We start from the raw sequence: 25,574 nt of genomic DNA, 5'->3' as shown, positions 1-25,574 counted from the left end.
TTGGCCAGGTCGCAGTTGTAAATGAGAACTTGTTCTCAACTTGCCTACCTGGTTAAATAAATGTGAAATAAGTAAAATTCTGTTCAGGAAACTGTATTGAAATCAAATGTTTAATCGTTGAGAAAATTATCAGAATGTTGGCCAAAATCCATCTCCCCCATCTTCGCCCACTGGGCTTCCTCTCATCACCATATTTGATAGTGAGTGGAAACGCCAAACGGAGGCTTCACATTTACGCATCTGTGGTTTCGTCCCAAGGATCACGCATAGCACTCGTTTTACAAGGCCCGGTGCCTCGGGCGAGTGGAGATTTTTTTACCCATGGAATGGTTGAAAGTAAGCAAACCAAACTAAACCGGGGCATCGGGCAATGTAAAACGAATTGGCCAAATGTCACGTGCGTCTTTTCTGCTGATCGGATTGGTTGCTCCCTGTAGAAAGGGGCGGTATTAGTCTGTTGTGCACTGTGATTGGATTAATCCGAAATTACGTTGCAGCAAACGGAAGAAGATCTAACCTTGGCAGGGAAACAAACGTGGGTTTCATAAAGATATGCAAAGTGGAGTCCTCTACGGAATTATATTTCTATAAAAACAAACAATTACCAGAATTACTCAAAATACTTAAACTGTTTTGAAATTTCTGGTGTCGTTACTTATCTCTACGACTCATGGGCTTTTAGAAATGAATTAACACAGGGTGAGGATATCACTGTTGCCATTTACGATGGACCGCAATATCACCGCTGAGTTGGTAACGTTAGTCATATGGTCCGTCATAACCTCACAGTCATAGTTTGTGGACGCTGTCAACATTTGCCTGTTGTCCCATGATGAAGACGTACCTCTCCGTTATCAGAAACTGTAAGGTTGCACAGAGATGGTCATTCAGCCATGCTACAAGATGTGCAGTTTCTCCATCCCCATTCTCCTCAAAATGGAATTGCAAAAGGCTCATGGTGAGACGCCTGGGCACGGATATCCCGACAGAAGACCGGAACTATTATATCACCACCCCTATCTTCTATGTGAATGCTGCCCCTCATATTGGACACTTGTACTCGGCTGTTACTGCTGACTACCTGCACAGATACAAGCTTCTACAGGGGTTCAACTCCAGGTTTGTCACAGGTGAGTGAAAAACACATGCAAATCAATGTGGATTGATTAACATTGTGGTAATATTGTAGTTGCCCTTGTTTATAAGCTAAGTGAAATATCCCTATTGAAGCATTGGTTAACACGCTTACCTAGCCCGTCCTCGACGGGCAGACCCCAGGTGGTGAGGGTATGCAACAACACCTCCGCCACACTGATCCTCAACACGGGCCCGCCAGGGGTTTGTGCCCAGCCCCCTCCTGTACTCCGTTTACCTATGACTGCGTGGCTACACACGACTCCAACTCAATCATAAAGTTTACTGATGACATGACAGATAATCAGGCACGACTCCAACTCAATCATAAAGTTTACTGATGACATGATAATCAGGGGTGCCTGCACTCTGCACACTGTCATGGTGTGCTTGGACCATGTTAGTTTGTTGGTGATGTGGACACCAAGGAACTTTAAGCTCTCAACCTGCTCCACTGCAGCCCCATCGATGAGAATGGGGGCGTGCTCAGTCCTCTTTTTACTGTAGTCCACAATCATCTCCTTTGTCTTGACCACGTTGAGGGAGAGGTTGTTGTACTGGCACCACACGGCCAGGTCTCTGACATCCTCCCTATAGGCTGTCTCGTCGTTGTTGTCGGTCATCGGCAAATTTAATGATGGTGTTGGAGTCGTGCCTGGCCGTGCAGTCATGAGTGAACAAGGAGTACAGGAGGGGGCTGAGCACGCACCCCTGAGGGGCCCTTGTGTTGAGGATCAGAGTGGCAGATGTGTTGTTACCTACCCTTACCATCTGGCGGTGGCCCGTCAGGAAGTCCAGGATCCAGTTGCAGAGGGAGGGGTTTAGTTCCAGGGTCTTTAGCATATTGATGAGCTTTGAGGGCACTATGGTGTTGAACGCTGAGCTGTAGTCAATGAATAGCATTCTCACATAGGTGTTCTTTGTCCAGGTGGAAAAGGGCAGTGTGGAGTGCAGTAGAGACTGCATCATCTGTGGATCTGTTGGGCGGTATGCAAATTGGAGTAGGTCTAGTGTTTCTGGGATGATGATGTTGATGTGTGCCTAGGAATACAAAATCTGTCATTTGAGACAGTGTTTTAATAGAGTACCACAGTATGAGTCATAATACCCATAAACCTAGCGGTCAAACAGAAAAATGGTTCCAATTGTTTTTCCATCATACATTTTTCCCATAGGAGATTTTAGAAACACTTAAAATAAGGGCTGTGTTTTGTCTAGGCTTACCCTATTGTGAAGTTTTGATAACAATGTAAATCTCTCTCGGACCAGGTGAAGTATCAATATATTTTATTTGATTTCCAGGTGAATGATGCCATTCCATTTGCTCCGTTCCGGCCATAATTATGAAGCCTCCACTGGTATTATGACACCTCTACTGTGGGGCTCTATAGTCACATGCACAGGGTTTCAGGTGTGATTGCAGGGTACAGTGAAAATCTTAGGCTCTGAGCTCCAACATGCAGGACTAAGAGAAATAAAATAATGAAAATGGTAATAAAAAAACAATATAAATAGCACTATATACATAACTGTAGCAGTGATGAATAAATAAATGTTCATTGGGGTGGCGGCAGAGTGAAGACTGTTGAGGGGGTGTGGGGGGGGTGACCATAGGGTGGGCAGCATGATCACTGAGGGGACCAAGTGAAATAAAAATGATGATGTAAAAATATATATATATAACATATGAATGTCCCTAGAAGGAGCAGCAGGTAAGGTAAGAAAAGAGATCTATGTAAAGAGATGGTTTTATGCAATTCATCATTACAACTGATTGAACAGTCGCTGACACTACGTGTCAGTGGGAATCATTTCTCATATTTCCCTCCTTTCAGGGGTATAACATTGTATAGCTAATAGGCTATGTGTTTGTACATGGACTGAGGTGAATGAAGCTACAGTAGCAGAGGTGATAATGGATGGGCTAATTTTTGCTTGTTTTTAATGTTTTCCAAATAGCTTTTTCTTTCCATTTTTAGAAATTACGTCCTCACAAAAACTCAAACCCTTATATGGCCTTGGTTGCCCTAGAAGACTAAACTCTTGCTCACCAGAATAATGTCATAAATTATAGAATGAATGCTCCAATCTAGTTGACATCAATAAAGTTCTGTCATCTCTGTTCTAAGACGTTTAGATACCGGGGGAAAAATGTAATAACTCTCCAAGAAAATTGGAAGATTTTTTTGGGTGCAAAATTTCCAAATGACATCAGTTTGACCGATTTGTAAGGAAATACAAAGCTGTGAAAATGACCCAACATGTTTCTGTTAACATTTCAGTTCGGCTTGGATGAATATTTTATGTGGTTGAAATACTATCAGCTTTTATGATGCTGATAAAAAATGGAACCTCTACAGACGGTCCCTAACTGTGCGTTTGCGTTCTCTCAAAATGCTGGAAGAAATCATATTTCTTCACTCCTGTTCCATAGTCAAAATGTACATTTGGTGTATAATTTTACAGCAAGAAATGTTTTTAATTTTGCAGGAGTTAATATTGAGACTGAGAGAGGTTATAGACATAGTCAGGTCAGTGTCCAGATTTCAGTTTCCATTTAACCCAAAACTCAGACATGATCCTTTTTGAGACAGTGGATCAAGGTTGACTTTTTCTGCCCATTCCCAAAAAGCGATTGGCATGTAAGATATTTGGCGTGCATAAAGTTAGGCCAAAACCTTAACACCTCGATCACACACCTCGATCATTTTGGTACACCAGAGGTACAGTGCATTCGTAAAGTATTCAGTCCCCTTGACTTTGACATTTTGTTACGTTACAGCCTTATTCTAAAATGTATTACATATTTTTCCCCCCTCAATCTACACACAATACCCCATAATGACAAAGTGTAGAACAGGTTATTAGAAATGTATTACAAAAACTGATATCACATTTACATAAGTATTCAGACCCTTTGCAGTGAGAATCAAAATTGAGCTCAAGTGCATCCTGTTTCCATTGATCATACTTGAGATGTAGAAACAACTTGATTGGAGTCTACCTGTGGTAAATTCAATTGATTGGATATGATTTTTATTTTTATCTTCAACTTTATGTAACCAGATAGGCCAGTTGAGAACAAGTTCTCATTTACAACTGCGACCTGGCCAAGATAAAGCAAAGTAGTGCGACCAAAAATAACAGAGTTACACATAAGAAAACATACAGTTAATAACACAATAGAAAATAAAAATATATGTACAGTGTGTGCAAATGTAGAAGAGTAGGGAGGTAGGCAATAAATAGGCCATAGAGGAGAAATAATTACAATTTAGCATTAATACTGGAGTGATAAAAGTGCAGATGATGACGTGCAAGTAGAGATACTGGGGTGCAAGAGAGTAAGTAATAATATGGGGATGAGGTCGTTGGGTGTGCTATTTACAGATTGGCTGTGTACAGGTACAGTGATCTGTGAGCTGCTCTGACAGCTGATGCTTAAAGTTAGAGAGGGAGATAGACGTCTCCAGCTTCAGTGATTTTTGCAATTCGTTCCAGTCATTGGCAGCAGAGAACTGGAAGGAAAGGCGGCCAAAGGAAGTGTTGGCTTTGGGGATGACCAGTGCAATATACCTACTGGAGCACGTGCTACGGGTGTGTGTTGCTATGGTGACCAGTGACCTGAGAGAAGGCGGGGATATACCTAGCAAAGACTTATAGATGACCTGGAGCCAGTGGGTTTGGCGACGGATATGTAGTGAGGCCAGCCAACGAGAGCATACAGGTCGTAGTGGTGGGTAGTATATGGGGCTTTGGTGACAAAACGGATGGCACTGTGATAGACTAGATCCAGTTTGCTGAGTAGAGGGTTGGGGGCTATTTTGTAAATGACATCGTCAAGGATCGGTAGGATAGTCAATTTTACGAGGGTATGTTTGGCAGCATGAGTGAAGGGGCTTTGTTGTGAAATAGGAAGCCGATTCTAGATTTAATTTTGGATTGGAGATGCTTAATGTGAGTCTGGAAGGAGAGTTTACAGTCTAACCAGCACCTGGGTATTTGTATGTGTCCACATATTCTAGGTCAAAACCGTCCAGAGTAGTGATGCTAGTCGGGCGGGAGGGTACAGGCAGCAATTGGTTGAAGAGCATGCAATTAGTTTTACAAGCATTTAAAAGCAGTTGGAGGCCACGGAAGGAGTGTTGTATGGCGTTGAAGCTCATTTGGAGGTTTGTTAGCACAGTGTCCAAAGAAGGGCCAGATGTATACAGAATGGTTTCGTCTGCGTAGAGGTGGGTCAGAGAATTATACGCAGCAAGAGCGACATCATTGATCTATATATATATATATATATATATATATATATATATATATATACACACAGAGAGAGAGAGAAAAGAGTCGGCCCGAGAATTGAACCCTGTGGCACCCCCATAGAGACTGCCAGAGGTCCGGACAACAGGCCCTCCGATTTGACACACTGAACTCTATCTGAGAAGTAGTTGTTGAACCAGGCGAGGCAGTCATTTGAGAAGCTAAGGCTATTGAGTCTGCCGATAAGAATACGGTGATTGACATTGTCGAAAGCCTTGGCCAGGTCGATGAAGACGGCTGCACAGTACTGTCTTTTATCAATGGCGGTTATGATATCGTTTAGGACCTTGAGTGTGGCTGAGGTGCACCCATGACCAGCTCGGAAACCAGATTGCATAGTGGAAAAGGTACGGTGGGATTCAAAATGGTCGGTGATCTGTTTGTTAACTTGGCTTTCGACGATTTCAGAAAGGCAGGGCAGATTTGGGTGAAGGAGAAGCGGGGGGCTTGGGCAAGTTGCTGTGGGGGGTGCTGAGATGTTGGCCGGGGTAGGGGTAGCCAGGTGGGAAGCATGGCCAGCCGTAGAAAAATGCTTATTGAAATGATCGATTATCGTAGATTTACCGGTGTTGACAGTGTTTACTATCCTCAGTGCAGTGGGCAGCTGGGAGGAGGTGCTCTTATTCTCCATGGACTTCAGTGTCCCAAAATCTTTTGGAATTCGTGCTACAGGAAGCAAATTTCTGTTTGAAATAGCTAGCCTTAGCTTTCCTAACTGACTGAGTATATTTGGAAAGGCACACACCTGTCTATATAAGGTCCCACAGTTGAAAGTGCATGTCAGAGCAAAAACAAAGCCATAAGGTCGACGGGATTGTCCGTAGAGCTCCGAGACAGGATTGTGTCGGTACAGATTTGGGGAAGGGTGCCAAAAAATTCTGCAGCATTGAAGGTTCACAAGAACACAGTGGCCTCCATCATTCTTAAATGGAAGAAGTTTGGAATCGCCAAGACTCTTCCTAGAGCTCAGGGAGGTGACAAAGATCCCGATGGTCACTCTGACAGAGCTTTAGAGTTCCACTGTGGAGATGGGAGAACCTTCTCTGCAGCACTCCACCCATCAGGTTTTTATGGTAGAGTGGCCCGATGGAAGCCACTCCTCAGTAAAAGGCACATGACAGCCCGCTTGGAGTTTGCCAAAAGGCACCTAAAGGACTCAGACCATGAGAAACAAGATTCTCTGGTCTGATGAAACCTGGCACCATCCCTACGGTGAAGCGTGGTGGTGGCAACATGCTATGGGGAGGTTTTTCAGTGGCAGGGACTGGGAGACTAGTCAGGATTGAAGGAAAGATGAACGCAGCCAAGTATAGAGATCCCTGATGAAAACCTGCTCAGGACCTCAGACTAGGTTGAAGGTTCACCTTACAACAGGCCAACGACCCTAAGCACACAGCCAAGACAACGCAGGAGTGGCTTCGGGGCAAGTCTCTGAATGTCCTTGAGTGGCCCAGCCAGAGCCCGGACTTGAACCCGATTGAACATCTCTGGAGAACTGAAAATAGCTGTTCAGTGACACTCCCCATCCAACCTGACGAGAATGGGAGAAACTCCCCAAATACACGTGTGCCAAGCTTGTAGCGTCATACCCAAGAACTTGAGGCTGTAATCGCTGCCAAAAGTGCTGAGTAAGGGCCTGAATATGTGATATCATCTAAAAAAAACTATTTTTGCTTTGTCATTATGTGGTATTGGTTGAAGGGGAAAAAACTATTTAACCCGTTTTAGAATAAGGCTGTAACGTAACAAAATGTGAAAAAAGTCAAGGGGTCTGAACTTTCCGAATGCACTGTACATTAATTTCCAATGGAATGATGTGTTTGCCTTGCAGCGCGTTCTATGCGGTGCATTCGTTTGATTTATTGTGTATGCGTCAAACTGTATCTGTAGACAGCTTGACAGAAATAGTAGCAAAAGGTGAATGTTGAACTTGTGTTACTCACATCCAAATGAACGCATAAACCTCGTTCACATTACCCATAAGCACTCTGTTACGTTGCGATGGATTACATGCATTTCAATGGAGAATAAAGTTAAAGAAACAAGTTGAGGTAAAAGTAACTAAACAAAACATGTTTTATTATCACCTGAAACTATATATTTATCCTGTTTCGAATGAAAAGGTCATATTTTGCAATCTCCCAAAATGAATGTGATCTCTGACAAGAGACAGGCTCTCCTCCATCTTGTGTTACAAACACTACACTTGTCAGTTCAGTAGTGGGGTGAGACTCCAGTGATGACAGCGTAAGGAAATGTCTCCTAGTGGTCATATCACGCAATAGGATTTCACATGGAATTTTATAAAAAGGTCATCATTTTTTATGGAAAACTGATTTTAAAAAAAAATGGCAGTTTAAACATTAAGAAAATTGTCTATTTGTCACATCCCTACATTTTTCCACAACTACCTACACAAAAATTCTCTGTTCGGGCACATAAAACATTTTCTTGAGGCAAGCCGAAGTCGTTAGCCGAAGTCTACGCCCACTCGTCGGTGATTGGTTAACAGTAGGGATTCTTCAATGAAGTGCCTGTTGTCATTCAACGAGAGACGAGTTGTCCTCATGTACAATTTTTCACTTGAGAAATAGTGCACAACATTCTAGTCAGATGCAAAAACGTCAATTCATGACATTTCTTGAGTTATCCTAGATTAATTCAGGCTACAGTGTCTCAAAATTGACAAACCCAGTACTATTGCTGCTTTTTTCTCATTTTTCAAGCGAAGGTCTTTTAAGAGAGTATGCGAGCACTCGTTCGGCTAGCTGAGCTCTGTTAGGCTAGGCGCCAGCCGAACTGAAGCATGCTTACTCACTTCTGCCAAAATAAAGAAATAGAAACCTCAATGTAGCCTATAGAAATTATACTTTTCTGTATTTTTTTTCTGTATTTTCTTTTTTTTCAATCTGACTGCAACCCACCTGCCCTTCATCCACACAATATTTCATGACCCAAAACCCACTCGCGCATCATAAATGCACAGACACACAGCCAATGCTGCAGTCCCACGTATATAGAGACATTGAACACTGGACTGTTTCTTTTTATACTGTATTCTTCACTTACCTCATTCTGATATCTACTACTGTACATTGCTATTAGTTACTGTTATACACTGGATTCTCGACATACCTCACTAATATATCTACTGCTGTACATATCATTCTAGGTATGTCTTGTTGGTGTATATACGCATAGATTGTTTCAGTAATCCAAATGTAATGTTATTTGGGTTGTTAACTGGATTCGTTCTGACATTCGTGATTTATTGTGTCTAGTTTTTGATGTTTGTTTGTGTACTTGTTTGACATTTTGCCTCACTGTTATGAGCTAGTAACACACATTTCGCTGTACCCGCTATAACATCTGCTAAACTGTCATTTGATTTACCTTAGGGACAGGCGACCCGAGTTTCGAGACTCACCTCCTCCATTCATAATATCTAAATAACATCTTTGCATTTCAGGTACAGATGAGCACGGACTCAAAATCCAACAGGCTGCCAATGCTGCCGGACAGGATCCTCTAAGTTTCTGCACTAAAGTATCTGAGAGATTCAAATACCTCTTCAAGAGCTGTCACATCTCATACACTGACTACATCCGTACCACTGAGGAGAGACACCGCTGTGCAGTGGAGCACTTCTGGACCGTGCTTCAGAGTAAAGGCTTCATCTATAAGGGGAATTATGAAGGCTGGTACTCCACGCAGGACGAGAGCTTCCTCACGCCATCGCAGGTGGGAGATGCCAAGGATTCATCAGGGAAGGAGATCAAGATCTCTCTGGAGAGCGGCCACAAGGTAGGCTAAAGGATGACTTCATAAACAGTTGTTGCTCGCATCATAACAAGGTTTACTACTACATCTCATTGATTCATGTCATTTACTAAGTGTTGTTCCTTGGTATGGCCATGTAACGCTTCTCTTTCTAGCATAAGAAATGTAATAACGATTAGGAAGGTGAGAGAAAATGTAGAAGGTGTCTGTATTCAAAACGTGATGTTTCTGAAGTAACACCTACACAATCTGAAAGAGAACAGGAAAAATCATATCCATCATGTGTCAGATAAATTCAGGTCCAGTGACTCAAGTAGGTTTTAATTATTTTAAAAACACTTTATTTACTACTCTAGTGCTCTTTATATATTGTTTTTCTCATAAAATATCATCTGGTTTGTCTTTTGCAGGTGGAGTGGATGAAGGAGGAGAACTACATGTTCCGTCTGTCTGAGTTCCGGTCCCGGCTGCAGGAGTGGCTGGAGGGGAACCCCAGAGCAGTGCAGCCAGAACGGTTCCACCACGCAGTTCTCCAGTGGCTCCAGGAGGACCTCCCAGACCTCTCTGTCTCCCGCCAGAGAAGCCGCCTCCAGTGGGGCATTCCAGTTCCTGGTGACCTCGACCAGACAATCTACGTGTGGTTAGACGCCCTGGTCAACTACCTCACAGTGGCTGGTTACCCGGACTCACACTCTCAATGGTGGAGGGCTGCCCATCATGTCGTGGGAAAGGACATTCTCAAATTCCATGCCATCTATTGGCCGGCATTCCTACTGGCTGCTGACTTGCCCCTCCCACAGACCATACATGTGCACTCTCATTGGACAGTGGGAGGGAAGAAAATGTCTAAAAGCTTGGGGAATGTGGTGGACCCCCTGGAGAGGTCTCAAAGGTTCACCATAGATGGTATGAGGTACTTCCTCCTGCGCCAGGGGGTCCCAGACACAGACTGCGACTATGACGATGATAAAGTGGTCAAACTGCTCAATGCCGAGCTTACAGACTCGTTGGGTGGCCTTCTAAACCGCTGCACTGCCCCCTCTCTCAACCCAGCTCAGGTCTACCCCCACTTCTGCTCTGACTCCTTCCCCAGTCAAGGGACTGAATCACATAAGGGGAGGGCTGTGGATGAAGATTATCACATGCTGGATGCTGTACGTGCACTACCAGCCGTGGTGGAACAGCACTACGAGAGTGTGCACGTGTACAAAGCTCTGGAGGCCATTAACCGGTGTGTGAGGCAGACCAACGGCTTTGTCCAGCGGCACACACCATGGAAGTTGGGCAGTGGGGATGGGAGAGACCAGCTGTGGCTGGACACCATCCTCCACGTGTCCCTAGAGTGTCTGAGGATGTATGGGACACTCCTACAGCCCATAGTGCCAGAGATAGCAGACAAACTTCTGTCCAGGCTGGGGGTGAAGCCAGAGGAGAAGAGCTGGGCTGCTCTGAACTTCCTGGTTAAATATCAGGGAAAGGACTGCCCCTTCGAGGGCAGAGCACTGGGTCCTGACACTGGAGTCCTGTTTAATCGTCTGGAGAGGCCAAATGCAGAGAAGGGAAAGCCCAAGAAGGCTAAGAAAGCCACTAAAGTGAAATCATAAACATGGAAATTCTATGTTTTCTGTCCATGTAAAATGAGTTTAAATAAATTAGATTAAATATGTCACTAGTGTAATGCATTATTTTTCCTGTCTGTTTGAGCTTTCCTAACTGCTGCTTTTGTTTACAATTGATCATTATTATATTCAAATAGTGTTAAACATTTTTGGGTTGTTGAGAGAAATTAAATGGTTCTACCTACAACCACCAATCAACACAAAGTGGTAGGTGTAGTCAAGGAAATAGACTAGGTCTATATGACAGCACTGTTCAATAAGCCTTTTCATTTGAAGTAGTTTTATCAAGTCAAGTTGCCATTTGTAGGTACAGAACTAACACTACTTTAAAAAGTTGGAAGTGTTCCATATTATTTTCTCTCCCACCTCCCATATAAAGACCATACAAGTTCAGTACAGTATCTCCTCTAACACGTTTCCTTTCACTGTTATCTCCTCTATAGAATGACCATCAGCTGAGAGGTTAAAGTTCAATCTGAGTGACAGGAGAGATGACCAACGGGCCAGAGTTTTCACCACCATGATAACCTGGGTAGAGAAATGGATAGAGTTTCTCAGTGAAGGTGCAGCCAGAGAAAGAGAAGATATGAGACTTGGCCTCGACATCATAGGAGACCTGTCCCTCCTCATAATCCACAAACACCCAAACCTTCTGGGGCTTCTCTTTTTAGGGAGAGGGGGAGAGTGGGGCTAGTACAGGCCTGACACACATTCTAATACATCAGTCCCACAGTCCAGTATCCATTCTCAGGGCACAGTGCTATCCTAATTTTCCTATTGATGGACTCTCGCTACTCCTAAAAACCACCTACTCTTCCCCCACCTGTACCTCATAGTAGAATCTCCCTGAGGAAAAGCCCTCCTTTCCCAGGACACAACAATTGGTATGAAAACCTCTCCATCTCTTTATTGAATTTCTCCTCAAGTTCAGAAAATGCTTTCCTTGCCATCTCCTCCAGCTGAGACAAAGCTCTCCTCAGGTTCCACTCACACAGTTCACTGTGAACACTGATCTCAGACCAGTCCTTGATGAGTGTCAGAGGGCACAGTGATGGGGAGAGGTGAAGGTGGTCCTCACTATGTGAGAGCTGCTCTAGCTTGCCTCTGCTGTTTTCTGCTTCTCCTCGATCACCTCAATGTAGTCAGCCTGGCTTCTCGCAATGAAGTGTGCAAGAGCAGTGAAGACCTGCACACGGTCTCATATCTCTCTCTCTCTGAGTCTATCTGGATGAGCTCTACTGATCAGTTTGTGTCTCTTCAGGGCTGGGGCTATCTGATGCGGCTGCAGGTGAGTCTCACAGAAAGAAGTTAGACAGTCCAGACAGGACTTCAGGGCCTTGAGATTCGTCCTAGTGCGGACATCACAGAACACTTCTCCAGGCACAGTAGGGTGATGGTCTGAGCCACTAATAGCTTTCACCTCAACTGACTTCCTGAACTTAATAGCCATCTCAGAAATGAAAGTATTGACAAACAGATCTGGTCTACTAGAAAATGTTTTCTAACATACTGGACACTGGTAGTATTCCAGTATCTGCTGATACAGACCTTGCAGAAGTTGTCCACATAGAAGAGAGACATGCTCAGTGAACACATCCAGGCAGATAGAACACATGAACTGTAAACTCTCCTTCCAGTCTCACATTAAGCATCTCCAATCCAAAATTACATCTAGAATCGGCTTTCTATTTCGCAACAAAGCCTCCTTCACTCATGCTGCCAAACATACCCTCGTAAAACTGACTATCCTACCCATCCTTGGCTTTGGGGATGTCATTTACAAAATAGCTCCCAACACTTTACTCAACAAATTGGATGCAGTCTATCACAGTGCCATCCGTTTTGTCACCAAAGCCCCATATACTACCCACCACTGCGACCTGTATGCTCTCGTTGGCTGGTCCTCACTGCATATTTGTCGCCAAAGCCACTGGCTTCAGGTCATCTATAAGTCTTTGCTAGGTAATGTTCCGCCTTATCTCAGCTCACTGGTCACCATAGCAACACCCACCCGTAGCACGCGCTCCAGCAGGTATATTTCAATTGTCATCCCCAAAGCCAACACCTGCTTTGGCCACCTTTCCTTCCAGTTCTCTGCTGCCAATGACTGGAATGAATTGCAAAAATCACTGAAGTTGGAGACTCATATCTCCCTCACAAACTTTAAGCTTCAGCTGTCAGCAGCTTACCGATCGCTGCAGCTGTACACAGCCCATCCAACCAACTACCTACCTCATCCCAATATTTGTTTTTGTTTTTCTGCTCTTTTGCACACCAGTATTTCTACTTGCACATCCTCATCTGCACATATATCACTCCGGTGTAAATTGCTAAATTGTAATTACTTCACCAATATTGGCCTATTTATTGCCTTACCTCTTTACTTTATTTGCACACACTATATACAGATTTTTCTATTGTGTTATTGACTGTACGTTTGTTTATCCCATCTGTAACTCTGTGTTGTTTTTGTCACTGCTTTGCTTTATCTTGGACAGGTCGCAGTTGTAAGTGAGAACTTGGCCTACCTGGTTAAATAAAGGTGACATAAAAAGATTGTTGTAATATGCGCAGGTGGCATAGCCATTTATAAATCAAATCAAACTTTATTTGTCACATGCGCAGAATACAACAAGTGTAGACCTTTCCGTGAAATGCTTACTTACACGCACTTAACCAACAGTGCAGTTCAAGAAGAGTTAAAACATATTTACCAAATAAACTAGTAAACAGTAAAAAAAAAATATATAATAATAAAAAGTAACACAATAACATAACAATAACGAGGCTATATACATGGGGTACCGAGTCAGTGTGCGGGGGTACAGGTTAGTTGAGGTAATTTGTACATGTAGGTAGGGGTGAAGTGACTATGCATAGATAATAAACAGCGAGTAGCAGCAGTGTACAAAACAAATGTTTATTTTTATTTAATCTTTATTTAACTAGGCAAGTCAGTTAAGAACAAATTCTTATTTACAATGACGGCCTACCAAAATCCTAAATCATCCTAATCATCAATCATCCTAATCATAAAAAATACAATATAAATATAGGACACGTCACAACAAGAGAGACACTACATAGAGACCTAAGACGACAACATTGCAAGGCAGCAACACATGACAATACTGTATGGTAGCAACATAACAACATGGTAGCAATACAACATGGTAGCAGCACAAAACATAATACAAACATTATTTGGCACAAACAACAGCACAAAAGGCAAGAAGGTAGAGACAACTATACATCACACAATGCAGCCACAACTGTCAGTAAGAGTGTCCATGATTGAGTCTGTGAATGAAGAGATTGAGATAAAACTGTCCAGTTTGAGTGTTTGTTGCAGCCCGTTCCAGTCGCTAGCTGCAGCGAATTGAAAAGACGAGCGACCCAGGGATGTGTGTGCTTTGGGGACCTTTCACAGAATGTGACTGGCAGAACGGGTGTTGTATGTGGAGGATGAGGACTGCAGTAGATATCTCAGCTAGGGGGGAGTGAGGCCTAAGAAGGTTTTATAAATAAGCATCAACCAGTGAGTCTTGCGACAGGTATACAGAGATGACCAGTTTACAGAGGAGTATCGAGTGCAGTGATGTGTCCTATAAGGAGCATTGGTGGAAAATCTGATGGCCGAATGGTAAAGAACATCTAGCCGCTCGAGAGCACCCTTACCTGCCGATCTATAAATTATGTCTCCGTAATCTAGCATGGGTAGAATGGTCATCTGAATCAGGGTTAGTTAAGTAGCTGGGGTGAAAGAGGAGCGATTACGATAGAGGACACCAAGTTTAGATGTAACTTTAGCCTGCAGCTTTGATATGTGCTGAGAGAAGGACAGTGCACTGTCTAGACATACTCCTAAGTACTTGTATGAGGTGACTACCTCAAGCTCTAAACCCTCAGAGATAGTAATACCACCTGTGGGAAGAGGGGCATTCTTCTTACCAAACCACATGACCTTTGTTTTGGAGGTGTTCAGAACAAGAACATATAAATGGATGAGAGGGCTTCCTACTGACTGAGCTGTGTTGTAAATTGAGAAGAACATGGGGCCTAGGATCAAGCCTTGGGGTGCTCCCTTGGTGACAGGCAGTGGCTGAGACAGCAGATTTTCTGACTTGAAACACTGCACTCTTTGAGAGAGGTAGTTAGCAAACCAGCCCAAAGACCCCTCAGAGACACCAATACTCCTTCGCCGGCCCACAGGAATGGAATGGTCTACCGTATCAAAAGCTTTGGCCAAGTCAATAAAACTAGCAGCACAATATTGCTTAGAATCAAGGGCAATGGGGACAACATTGAGGACCTTTAAGGTTGCAGTGACACATCCATAACCTGAGCAGAAACCAGATTGCATACCCGAGAGAATACTATAGACATCAAGAATGCCAGTCAGTTGATTATTTACAAGTTTTTCCAACGCTTTTGATAAACAGGGCAAAATAGAAATAGGCCTATAACAGTTAGGATCAGCTTGATCTCTCCCTTTAAATAAAGAACGAACCGTGGCTGCCTTCCAAGCAATGGGAACCTTCCCAGAAAGGAGAAACGGGCTTGGCGATAGGAGGTGGGGGGAGAGGGCGTCAATGTAAATTGTCCGGTGGCCATTTTGATTAATTGTTCAGCAGTTTTATGGCTTGGGGGTGGAGAAGGAGCCCTTTGGTCCTACATTTGGCGCTCAGGTTCCGCTTGCCGTGCAGTAGCAAAGAAAATAGTCTATGACTTGGGTGACTGGAGTCTCTGACAATTTTATGAGCTTTCCTCTGACACCGCCTAGTCCTTTATTATCATTGTGCTTTGGAATATACAGTGTATTCATTACCACTGTTTTCTGTCCATTACATAGCCACTACCATTACACTACCTTTTCATTCATGTGTGTCAATAAAGTATCCTTGTGTGTTACTCTTACCATGTTTTGTGCTGCTGCCATGTTGTTGTCATGTGGTGTTGCTACCATGCTATGTTGTTGTCTTGGGTCTCCCTTTATGTATGTTGTGATATCTCTTGTCCTGATGGGTGTATTGTCCTATATTTTTTATTTTGAATCAAATCAAATTACATTTGTCACATGTGCGGAATACAACAGGTACCGAATACAACCTTGAAATGCATGAAATGCTTACTTACAAGCCCTTAACCAACAATGCAGTTCAAGAAAGAGTTAGTAAATATTTTCTTAAAGTAAAAAAATTAAAAGTAACACAAAATAACAATAATGAGGCTATATACAGTCGTGGCCAAAAGTTTTGAGAATGACACAAATATACATTTTCACAAAGTGTGCTGCTTCAGTGTCTTTATATATTTTTGTCAGATGTTACTATGGAATACTGAAGTATAATTACAAGCATTTCATAAGTGTCAAAGGCTTTTATTGTCAATTACATGACGTTGATGCAAAGAGTCAATATTTGCAGTGTTGACCCTTCTTTTTCAAGACCTCTGCCCTGGCATGCTGTCAATTAACTTCTGGGCCACATCCTGACTGATGGCAGCCCATTCTTGCATAATCAAGGCTTGGAGTTTGTCAGAATTTGTAGGTTTTTGTTTGTCCACCCGCCTCTTGAGGATTGACCACAAGTTCTCAATGGGATTAAGGCCTGGGGAGTTTCCTGGCCATGGACCCAAAAAATTGATGTTTTGTTCCCTGAGCCACTTAGTTATCACTTTTGCCTTATGGCATTGTTTGTCACCAAACTGTTCCTGGATGGTTGGGAGAAGTTGCTCTCGGAGGATGTGTTGGTACCATTCTTTATTCATGGCTGTGTTCTTAGGCTCTCCTTGAAGTTCTTGATGATCTGATAAATGGTTGATTTAGGTGCAATCTTACTGGCAGCAATATCCTTGCCTGTGAAGCCCTTTTTGTGCAAAGCAATGATGACGGCACGTGTTTCCTTGCAGGTTAACCATGGTTGACAGAGGAAGAACAATGATTCCAAGCACCAGGCCATCCTCCAAAAGTCACTGTGCGTGCAGATGCACTCACACCTGCCTGCTGCCATTCCTGAGCAAGCTCTGTATTAGTGGTGCCCCGATCCCACAGCTGAATCAACTTTAGGAGACGGTCCTGGCGCTTGCTGGACTTTCTTGGGCGCCATGAAGCCTTCTTCACAACAATTGAACCGGTCTCCTTGAAGTTCTTGATGATCCGATAAATGGTTGATTTCGGTGCAATCTTACTGCCACCAATATCTTTGCCTGTGAAGCCCTCTTTGTGCAAAACAATGATGACGGCACGTGTTTCCTTGCAGGTAACCATGGTTGACAGAGGAAGAACAATGATTCCAAGCACCACCGTCCTTTTGAAGCTTCCAGTCAGTTATTCGAACTCCATCAGCATGACAGGGTGATCTCCAGCCTTGTCCTCGTCAACACTCACACCTGTGTTAACGAGAGAATCACTGACATGATGTCAGCTGGTCCTTTTGTGGCAGGGCTGAAATGCAGTGGAAATGTTTTTGGGGGATTCAGTTCATTTGCATGGCAAAGAGGGACTTTGCAATTCATCTGATCACTCTTCATAACATTCTGGAGTATATGCAAATTGCTATCATACAAACTGAGGCAGCAGACTTTGTGAAAATTAATATTTGTGTCATTCTGAGTCACTGACGTGATCTTCCTGTCTGGGTTGGCGCCCCCCCTTGGTTTGTGCCGTGGCGGAGATCTTTGTGGGCTATACTCGGCCTTGTCTCAGGGTGGTAAGTTGGTGGTTGAAGATATCCCTCTAGTGGTGTGGGGGCTGTGCTTTGGCAAAGTGGGTGGGGTTATATCCTTCCTGTTTGGACCTGTCCGGGGGTATCATCGGATGGGGCCACAGTGTCTCCTGACCCCTCCTGTCTCAGCCTCCAGTATTTATGCTGCAGTAGTTTGTGTCGGGGGGCTAGGGTCAGTTTGTTATATCTGGAGTGCTTCTCCTGTCTTATCCGGTGTCCTGTGTGAATTTATGTATGCTCTCTCTAATTCTCTCTCTCTCTTTCTTTCTCTCTCTCAGAGGACCTGAGCCCTAGGACCATGCGTCAGGACTACCTGGCATGATGACTCCTTGCTGTCCCCAGTCCACCTGGCCGTGCTGCTGCTCCAGTTTCAACTGTTCTGCCTGCGGCTATGGAACCCTGACCTGTTCACCGGACATGCTACCTGTCCCAGACCTGCTATTTTCAACTCTCTAGAGACCGCAGGAGCGGTACAGATACTCTTAATGATCGGCTATGAAAAGCCAACTGACATTTACTCCTGAGGTGCTGACTTGCTGCACCCTCGACAACTACTGTGATTATTATTATTTGACCATGCTGGTCATTTATGAACATTTGAACATCTTGGCCATGTTCTGTTATAATCTCCACCTGGCACAGCCAGAAGAGGACTGGCCACCCCTCATAGCCTGGTTCCTCTAGGTTTCTTCCTAGGTTTTGGCCTTTCTAGGGAGTTTTTCCTAGCCACCGTGCTTCTACACCTGCATTGCTTGCTGTTTGGGGTTTTAGGCTGGGTTTCTGTACAGCACTTTGAGATATCAGCTGATGCACGAAGGGCTATATAAATTGATTTGATTTGGTTCTCAAAACTTTTGGCCACGACTGTACATGGGGTACCGGTACAGAGTCAATGTGAGGGGTAAAGTGACTATGCATAGATAATAGACAGGTCTATAAAAGGTGGTCAGATGAAGCAGATGCTAAACTACAGGACTGTTTTGCTAGCACAGACTGGAATATGTTCCGGAATTCTTCCGATGGCATTGAGAAGTACACCACATCAGTCACTGGCTTTATCAATAAGTGCATCGGACGTCCCACAGTGACTGTACATGCATACACCAACCAAAAGCCATGGATTACAGGCAACATTTGCACTGAGCTAAAGGGTAGAGCTGCCGCTTTCAAGGAACGGGACTCTAACCCGGAAGCTTTTAAGAAATCCCGCTATGCCCTCCGACGAACCATCAAACAGGCAAAGCCTCAATACAGGACTAAGATCGAATCGTAGTACACCGGCTCCGACGCTCGTCGGATGTGGCAGGGCTTGAAACTATTACAGACTACAAAGGGAAGCACAGCCGAGAGCTGCCCAGTGACACGAGCCTACCAGACGAGCTAAACTACTTCTATGCTCACTTCGAGGCAAGTAACACTGAAACATGCATGAGAGCATCAGCTGTTCCGGATGACTGTGTGATCACGCTTTCCGCAGCCGATGTAAGACCTTTACACAGATCAACGTTCACAGGGCCGCAGGGCCAGATGGATTACCAGGACGGGTACTCCGAGCATGCGTTGACCAACTAGCAAGTGTCTTCACTGACATTTTCAACCTCTCCTTGTCTGAGGCTGTAATACCAACATGTTTCATGCAGACCACCATAGTCCCTGTGCCCAATAACACTAAGGTACCCTGTCTAAATGAATACTGACCTGTGGCACTCACGTCTGTAGGCATGAAATGCATCAAGTTGACATAAAGGTTTAAATGTAATATTTTAGGGTCTGTTGACATGGTAAAACACTACACAAAAGAAGCCATTTCATTGGTAGTAGTTTGCACAAGGTTGCAAATAAAACCATGAAAAGGCTTCCTTTGTGGCACAGTCTTTTATTTGCCACAAGCAGTGTGAACGGGCCCTTAACCCTCCTCCACCTCCTCTCTTCAGAGAACAACATTATTGCTCTTTATTTGGTCACGGCCAGGCTTCAATTACAGGTATGTTGTCGCAATCGAGAAGCGCACCTGCCTTTAAAATTTTAAAGGCATTTTCCCTGATGTTCGAATAGATCGCGTTCACACTAAATACTGCAGTTTTCGGCACAAGTGTAAAATACCTTTAAAAGTCAAGTGCATTAAGCTTGACGAAAATAGATCGTTAATGGAGTCCTGGCCCAAGTTACAATACAGTTTAAAATATATCTTTGATGGAATCCTAGCCCAAGTTACAAAAGTGTTTAAAATAGATATTTGACGCAATCCTGGCCCAAATGACAGAGTTTAAATAATTTTCAATTATTATTACTTATTTATGTTTTGTATCATCATATATGATTTACATATGTAATCACCTCACATACGAAATGGCTCTACTAACATATTGCTGTCCTTATCACCAATATCCACATTCAATGTATCCTTCTTTTCAACCAGTTTGCTGTAATAGACTCTCATGATGTCGTGGGGATTATCCCAGCTCTTGTGGAATCCACAACAAATCTGTAAAACTTCATAGACATGCAGTGGTGACCCGCCATTCAGGGCAAGCGGGGGGCAAAGCTCCACCTGTTTTGAGCCCTACATTTAGCCTGTTTTGCATGTTATTTTGGCATTAATACGTGTCACATCTGTTTGCAAACAATGTAAAAAATATATCATTGAGTTAATTAAGCCGCATACAAACATGTTCGCTTTTGTTTTCTTGAGTAAGGCAGCTCCAAAATGCAGGTGTTTCAGCCTAGCTCAGTGCTTTCTGTGGTGGTGGAGCAAGCCTACAGAAAATATGGAGCGTTGCGCCGTGATTGGCTCAGTGTTGTCACTCATGGGGACACTACGTCACCGCCAAGTCTAAGGGCAGAGCTCTAAAATTCTAGCCTCTTGGGTGCTGCCATAGAGTTACATTAGAAGTGCCCATCCAAGAAGGCTCAAGGTCATTGGACACAGATAAAATGACTTAAAATCCCATATCTACAGTAGCTTTCATTGGACTGATCATGTCAACATCATACTTTCAAAATCTTAGCTGGCAGTCATCATGAATCAAGTCGACAATCTACTGTCAAATCATTTTTAATCCTTGTCAAATGAATAGAAATAATGAAGAGAAATTATAGATAAAACATATCCGCTAACTGCAAGCATTGCAAAGCAATCATTAGCCTGCTCTTCAATGGAGTTGCTGTGTGGTCCCAAGTCTAAGATTAAGGGTCTCTTTTCCAAGTTTAAAATTGTAAACATTCAACACTGGCCATGCTGTCAATGAAGCATGATTTGTGCCAAGCTCAAAACAACTGTTAACTCGTCAAACTGTATGCGAAGAGGTTTGACAGAAATGGTAGCAGAAGGTGAATGTTGAACTTTTGTTGCATACTTATCCAGATGACGCTGCATACTATTTTGCGCAAAAACACTGTCGGTGTGTTAGATGCATTACCAGGTACTGACAGCTGGGCCAGCTGAGCCTGGGACTCACGAAGGACAGGGACGTTGCTCCCTGAAGTAGTTTGTTCGTAATACTAACAAACTAACCGCTACCAAAATAAAATGCAACAAAGAGAGCCTTAGCATCAATGATTTACATGAAAATGATATTAATAACAACAATAAAAACCCACAACCAATAGTAGTAATAATTTTTCTTATTACTGTGCACTACATTATACTATCATCTAACAGTTAGCATGGTTTGTTACACTATCCCCTTTTCGGGAAAGTTTGTCCCCACGCACAGCAATGGCCAAGATGGAAACGTCAATGATCTAAATTCTTCTAAATAAAGGATTTCTAAACAGGAGCTCTGTCTGTTTTTGGCCATGTAAATCCTACTCACAAAATAAAGGTGCATAACTGAGTTTACCCCTCCATGGGTACATCACTGGTCATGACATTTGTTTCCACCGTCTCTGGTAATTAGGGTAGCTTATGGCCAGTAAAATGCGCCGCATGGGCAATCTGTTGTCTGTATTGGCCGTGCAGCATTTATGGTGATGTAGCTTCTGCAGAAGTCAGGACATTCATACTTCTTGCGCTTCGCGGAGCAGTGCAGCGATGGTGTGAAGTTAGTGAGTGTGTGTTTGTTTATACAGGACTTCCCGCCCTCACCTACCTGCAAATAATCATGTCAATGCGGAGCTATACGGAGCCCTCCGCATTGTTGCAAAATGTGAAGCTCACCGCGATGCGTTTAAAGAGCGAAATGTGGCCTCTGCGTGCCTCCGGAGGCTCCTGGGAAGCTCTTAGAAAGGGTGCGTCCAAAATGGCGCATTTGAACAGAGACCATTTCCATGGTCAAAAGTACTGCACCATTATATAGGGCGTCTTTTGAGACGCATCAAACAGAGCCCATACGCCATGGTCAAAAGTACTGCACCATTACATAGGGCGTCTTTTGAGACGCATCAATAGTTATTAGCATACCTTTTTGGTTAGCGCAAGTAACCCTGTGACAAGTCTGCTGTATTTCGTGCTGCTCATAGTTTTTTGTTGTTGCTTTGTCCAATGAAAGCATCATGCCTCTGTTAAGTCATAAAGATGTTGAAGCGGGGGCATGGTTTTAGATCAAAAGTCCTTTCAGAAGCTCGCATGAAGAAAAAAAGACTAACCTCGATATTTTTTATTAGTGGACTGCCTGGTTTTAGCGACATATCTAACAGGGTTCCCATTTCTAAAATATTCCATGACTTTCCATATACCTTACAGAATGTACATGACAATGGACAAAAGCTCACTGGGCAATGCAATGTGGAAAAAGAACAGAATACATTTTTCTGATCATTTCATTTCCAAGTAGTGATCAATATGCAAAATTCCCTGACTATCCCTCTGGAATGCATATCAGAAAATTCTGACTTAAAAACAAATCACTGACCTGTGCGAACCCTGACTACACAAAAAAATGAAAACAATACTATCTACAATCAATAAGTGGATAATAATGATGACTCATAGTATTTCAAAATCATTAATAATATCCTGATTATTCACAACCTGATTAGTAAAATGCTGTGTCAGGATGAAAAGAATGCACCAAACACAAGTACAAGACATAAAAACTGACATGATATTTAATGAGAAATACACTAAACTGAAAAATTGTACAAATTGAAATAAAATAAAAAATTGCATTATTCTTATAATTTCTTGTACTTATTTTTTACATAGACTCTTCCATTCCATTATTCTCCATGATCATAATATTTCACAGCACAATCCCTCCTTGGATGTTCCGAAATTACATGACTGAAGTTGAGATGGTTTTCGAATGGCATGTTGGGCCTCTGGTTGAGTTGTGGGTTCTTCCGCCTGGTCGTCTTTCTTGGCCAATAGCAGCCTTTCCCTCCTAAGAGCCTACACCTCTAAATATGGGGTCTGCGGGGCATTGGACACATCTATCTGCCAATCTACAGGCTGGCTGGGGACACGACCACACACAGGGTCTCCCTATCCTTCCACACACACACACTAATATACAACAAGCACTATCAGTAATATGAGTTGGTGTTCTGTCCGGGTTGTGTATCTGGGGAAAAGAAAAGAACACACTTGTTATCAACACCTAAAATGACTGGAAATGGTGAAAATAGAATGTCACATTTAGTGATTTATTTTCTTGTTTGGTGCCTGATGAATGTGACCCTGGGGTTAGTACAAGGCTATAGCAGATCTCACTAAGGTACACTGACATGATGAGTCTCTTTCTTACTTGAGAGTTGTTGTTGGAGCTGCCTGACCAGTGCTGCGGTCTGCTGCTGCTGTTGAGTCTGCTGCATCTGAGTCTGCTGCATCCCCTGTCGTGGGAACTGACACACACACACATTTCGGTGGTTGAACGTACAGGCTATAACTTCACATCAAACCTAATTTGAGAGGAATGAACTAATAAAAAAATACTGTGACCATGACTTGGGACTCATTGTCCCTTTCCAGTAGCACACATTTACAAAAAAAGATGAGGCAAGAGAGGTCAGATATTCAGAATCCGAAAATTTAACCACTGTTTGAGACCGTTGACAAGATTGTCCGACCAAAAACACAATATTTAGGCCTTTGTGCATATGCAACTCGTCCCAAAAATAATTGACTTGAGTTGAACTTTTAATGGAAAAAACAGACAATTTATAAGATACAAATTCCTATTAATGCGTTTCTGTCTGGCTACGTCAGTCTTGTACTAGTGAATCTCATATCAGTACTCTGCGAGAGGGCCCCAACTGGCAATAAGGCAGGAGTTTCCTCTAGCCATCTTTAATATGTTAGTTTCCTGCTAATTACTTATACCCACATTATCCTTATCGATATAGGAATAACATCTATTTGAGATATATCGTGCTGACCCAAACCTCTATCCAATAACATGGCTGGTGCCAACCTAGAGGGGCACAGTTCACTAGCCATGCCTTGACTAAACCAGGCTGGACGTAAGCAGGGTGCGCTAACCTTAAACTGAACAAACCTCAGTGAAAAGATAGACTAGCAAATAACTGTTCAGGTCAGCGTGATATTTGGAAATAGATCAAGGCGAGGTAGGGTTTGATTTTGGACTTGTGGGGTGTTCCAGAAAGCAGAGCCCTATACTACATACGTGGTTTGAGGAGTTAGCAAGGTAACTTCTGACAACTCTGTGTTAGGGATAACCGGTACCATGTAAGTGGCTCACCTTTTATCCAGGTTCCCTTTATCTAATATAAGGTTTTGGTTGAAGATCTGATAACATTCAGTATCAACAATACGCAGAAATAGTAAAAATTAGAAAGGGGGCAAATACTTTTTTATGGTACTGTATATGCATGTATGTATATGTATGTATATATGTATGCATGTATGCATGCACAGTACCAGTCAAAAGTTTGGACACACCGACTCATTCAAGGTTTTTCCTTTAATTTACTATTAATAGTGAATACATCAAAACTATGAAATAACACATTTGGAATCATGTAGTAACCAAAAGTGTTAAATCAAAATATATTTTATATTTGAGATTCTTCAAAGTAGCCACCCTTCGCCTTGATGACAGCTTTGCACGCTCTTGGCATTCTCTCAACCAGCTTCATGAGGTAGTCACCTGGAATGCATTTCAATTAACAGGTGTGCCTTGTCAATGTCAATTTGTGGAATTTCTTTCCTTCTTAATCCGTTTGAGCCAATCAGTTGTGTTGTGACATGGTAGGGGGGTATACAGAAGATAGCCCTATTAGTCAAAAGGCCAGGTCCATATTATGGCAAGAACAGCTCAAGTAAGCAAAGAGAAATGACAGTCCATCATTACTTTAAGACAAGAAGGTCAGTCAAGAACTTTGAAAGTTCATTCAAGTCACAAAAATCATCAAGCGCTATGATGAAACTGGCTCTCATGAGGACCGCCACAGGAAAGGAAGACCCAGAGTTATCTCTGCTGCAGAGGATAAGTTCATTAGAGTTACCAGCCTCAGAAATAGCAGCCCAAATAAATGCTTCACAAAGTTCAAGTAACAGACATCTCAACAGCAACTGTTCAGAGGAGACTGCGTGAATCAGGCCTTCATGGTCAAATTGCTGCAAAGAAACCACTGCTAAAGAACACCAATATGAAGAAGAGACTTGCATGGGCCGAGAAACACGAGCAATGGACATTAGACCGGTGGAAATCTCTCCTTTGGTCTGTTGAGTCCAAATTGGAGATTTTTGGTTCCAACCGCTGTGTCTTTGTGAGACGCAGAATAGGTGAATGGATGATCTCCGCATGTGTGGTTCCCACCGTGAAGCATGGAGGTGGTGGTGTGATGGTGCTTTGCTGGTGACACTGTCAGTGAATTATTTACAATTCAAGGCACACTTAACCAGCATGGATACCACAGCATTCTGCAGTGATACACCATCCCATTTGGTTTGCACTTAGTGGTACTATAATTTGTTTTTCAATAGGATAGTGACCCAACACACCTCCAGGCTGTGTAAGGGCTATTTGACCAAGGAGAGTGATGAGTGTTGCATCAGATGACCTGGCCTCCACAATCACCCAACCTCAACCCAATT

The 25,574-nt window shown here is 43.1% G+C and overlaps 2 protein-coding genes across 2 annotated transcripts in view; one reads left to right on the top strand and one right to left on the bottom strand.

The window, feature by feature from the left end:
• The first annotated feature begins 516 nt into the window (after nt 1-516).
• mars2 (methionyl-tRNA synthetase 2, mitochondrial) lies at nt 517-10,900 on the top strand. Its single transcript, XM_038992920.1, has 3 exons — nt 517-1,130; nt 8,921-9,255; nt 9,642-10,900. The coding sequence occupies exons 1-3, from the start codon at nt 830-832 to the stop codon at nt 10,833-10,835; spliced, it is 1,830 nt and encodes a 609-aa protein (XP_038848848.1). The 5' UTR covers nt 517-829; the 3' UTR covers nt 10,836-10,900.
• Nucleotides 10,901-22,597: 11,697 nt separating this feature from the next.
• The window catches only part of LOC120047990 (mediator of RNA polymerase II transcription subunit 12-like), a 50,506-nt gene continuing 47,529 nt past the window's right edge, over nt 22,598-25,574 (bottom strand). Inside the window, exons 43-44 of the mRNA XM_038993639.1 lie at nt 23,263-23,359; nt 22,598-23,079 (exon numbers count right to left, since the gene is read on the bottom strand). Of these exons, the coding sequence (XP_038849567.1) occupies nt 23,042-23,079; nt 23,263-23,359 (135 nt within the window). The 3' untranslated portion in view covers nt 22,598-23,041. The remainder of the gene's footprint in view (nt 23,080-23,262; nt 23,360-25,574) is intronic.

This window comes from Salvelinus namaycush, chromosome 5 (genome assembly GCF_016432855.1).
Source record: "Salvelinus namaycush isolate Seneca chromosome 5, SaNama_1.0, whole genome shotgun sequence".
Lineage (NCBI taxonomy): Eukaryota > Metazoa > Chordata > Actinopteri > Salmoniformes > Salmonidae > Salvelinus > Salvelinus namaycush.
This window is presented reverse-complemented; position numbering and strand designations above follow the sequence as displayed.

What these genes read in the sequence shown, in the direction of transcription:
- mars2 (XM_038992920.1), top strand. Translation starts at nt 830, where the DNA reads ATGATGAAGACGTACCTCTCCGTTATCAGAAACTGTAAGGTTGCACAG. An exon ending in CAACTCCAGGTTTGTCACAG is followed by an intron (nt 1,131 to 8,920) that starts GTGAGTGAAAAA and finishes TTTGCATTTCAG; the next exon opens with GTACAGATGAGCACGGACTC. An exon ending in CTCTGGAGAGCGGCCACAAG is followed by an intron (nt 9,256 to 9,641) that starts GTAGGCTAAAGG and finishes TGTCTTTTGCAG; the next exon opens with GTGGAGTGGATGAAGGAGGA.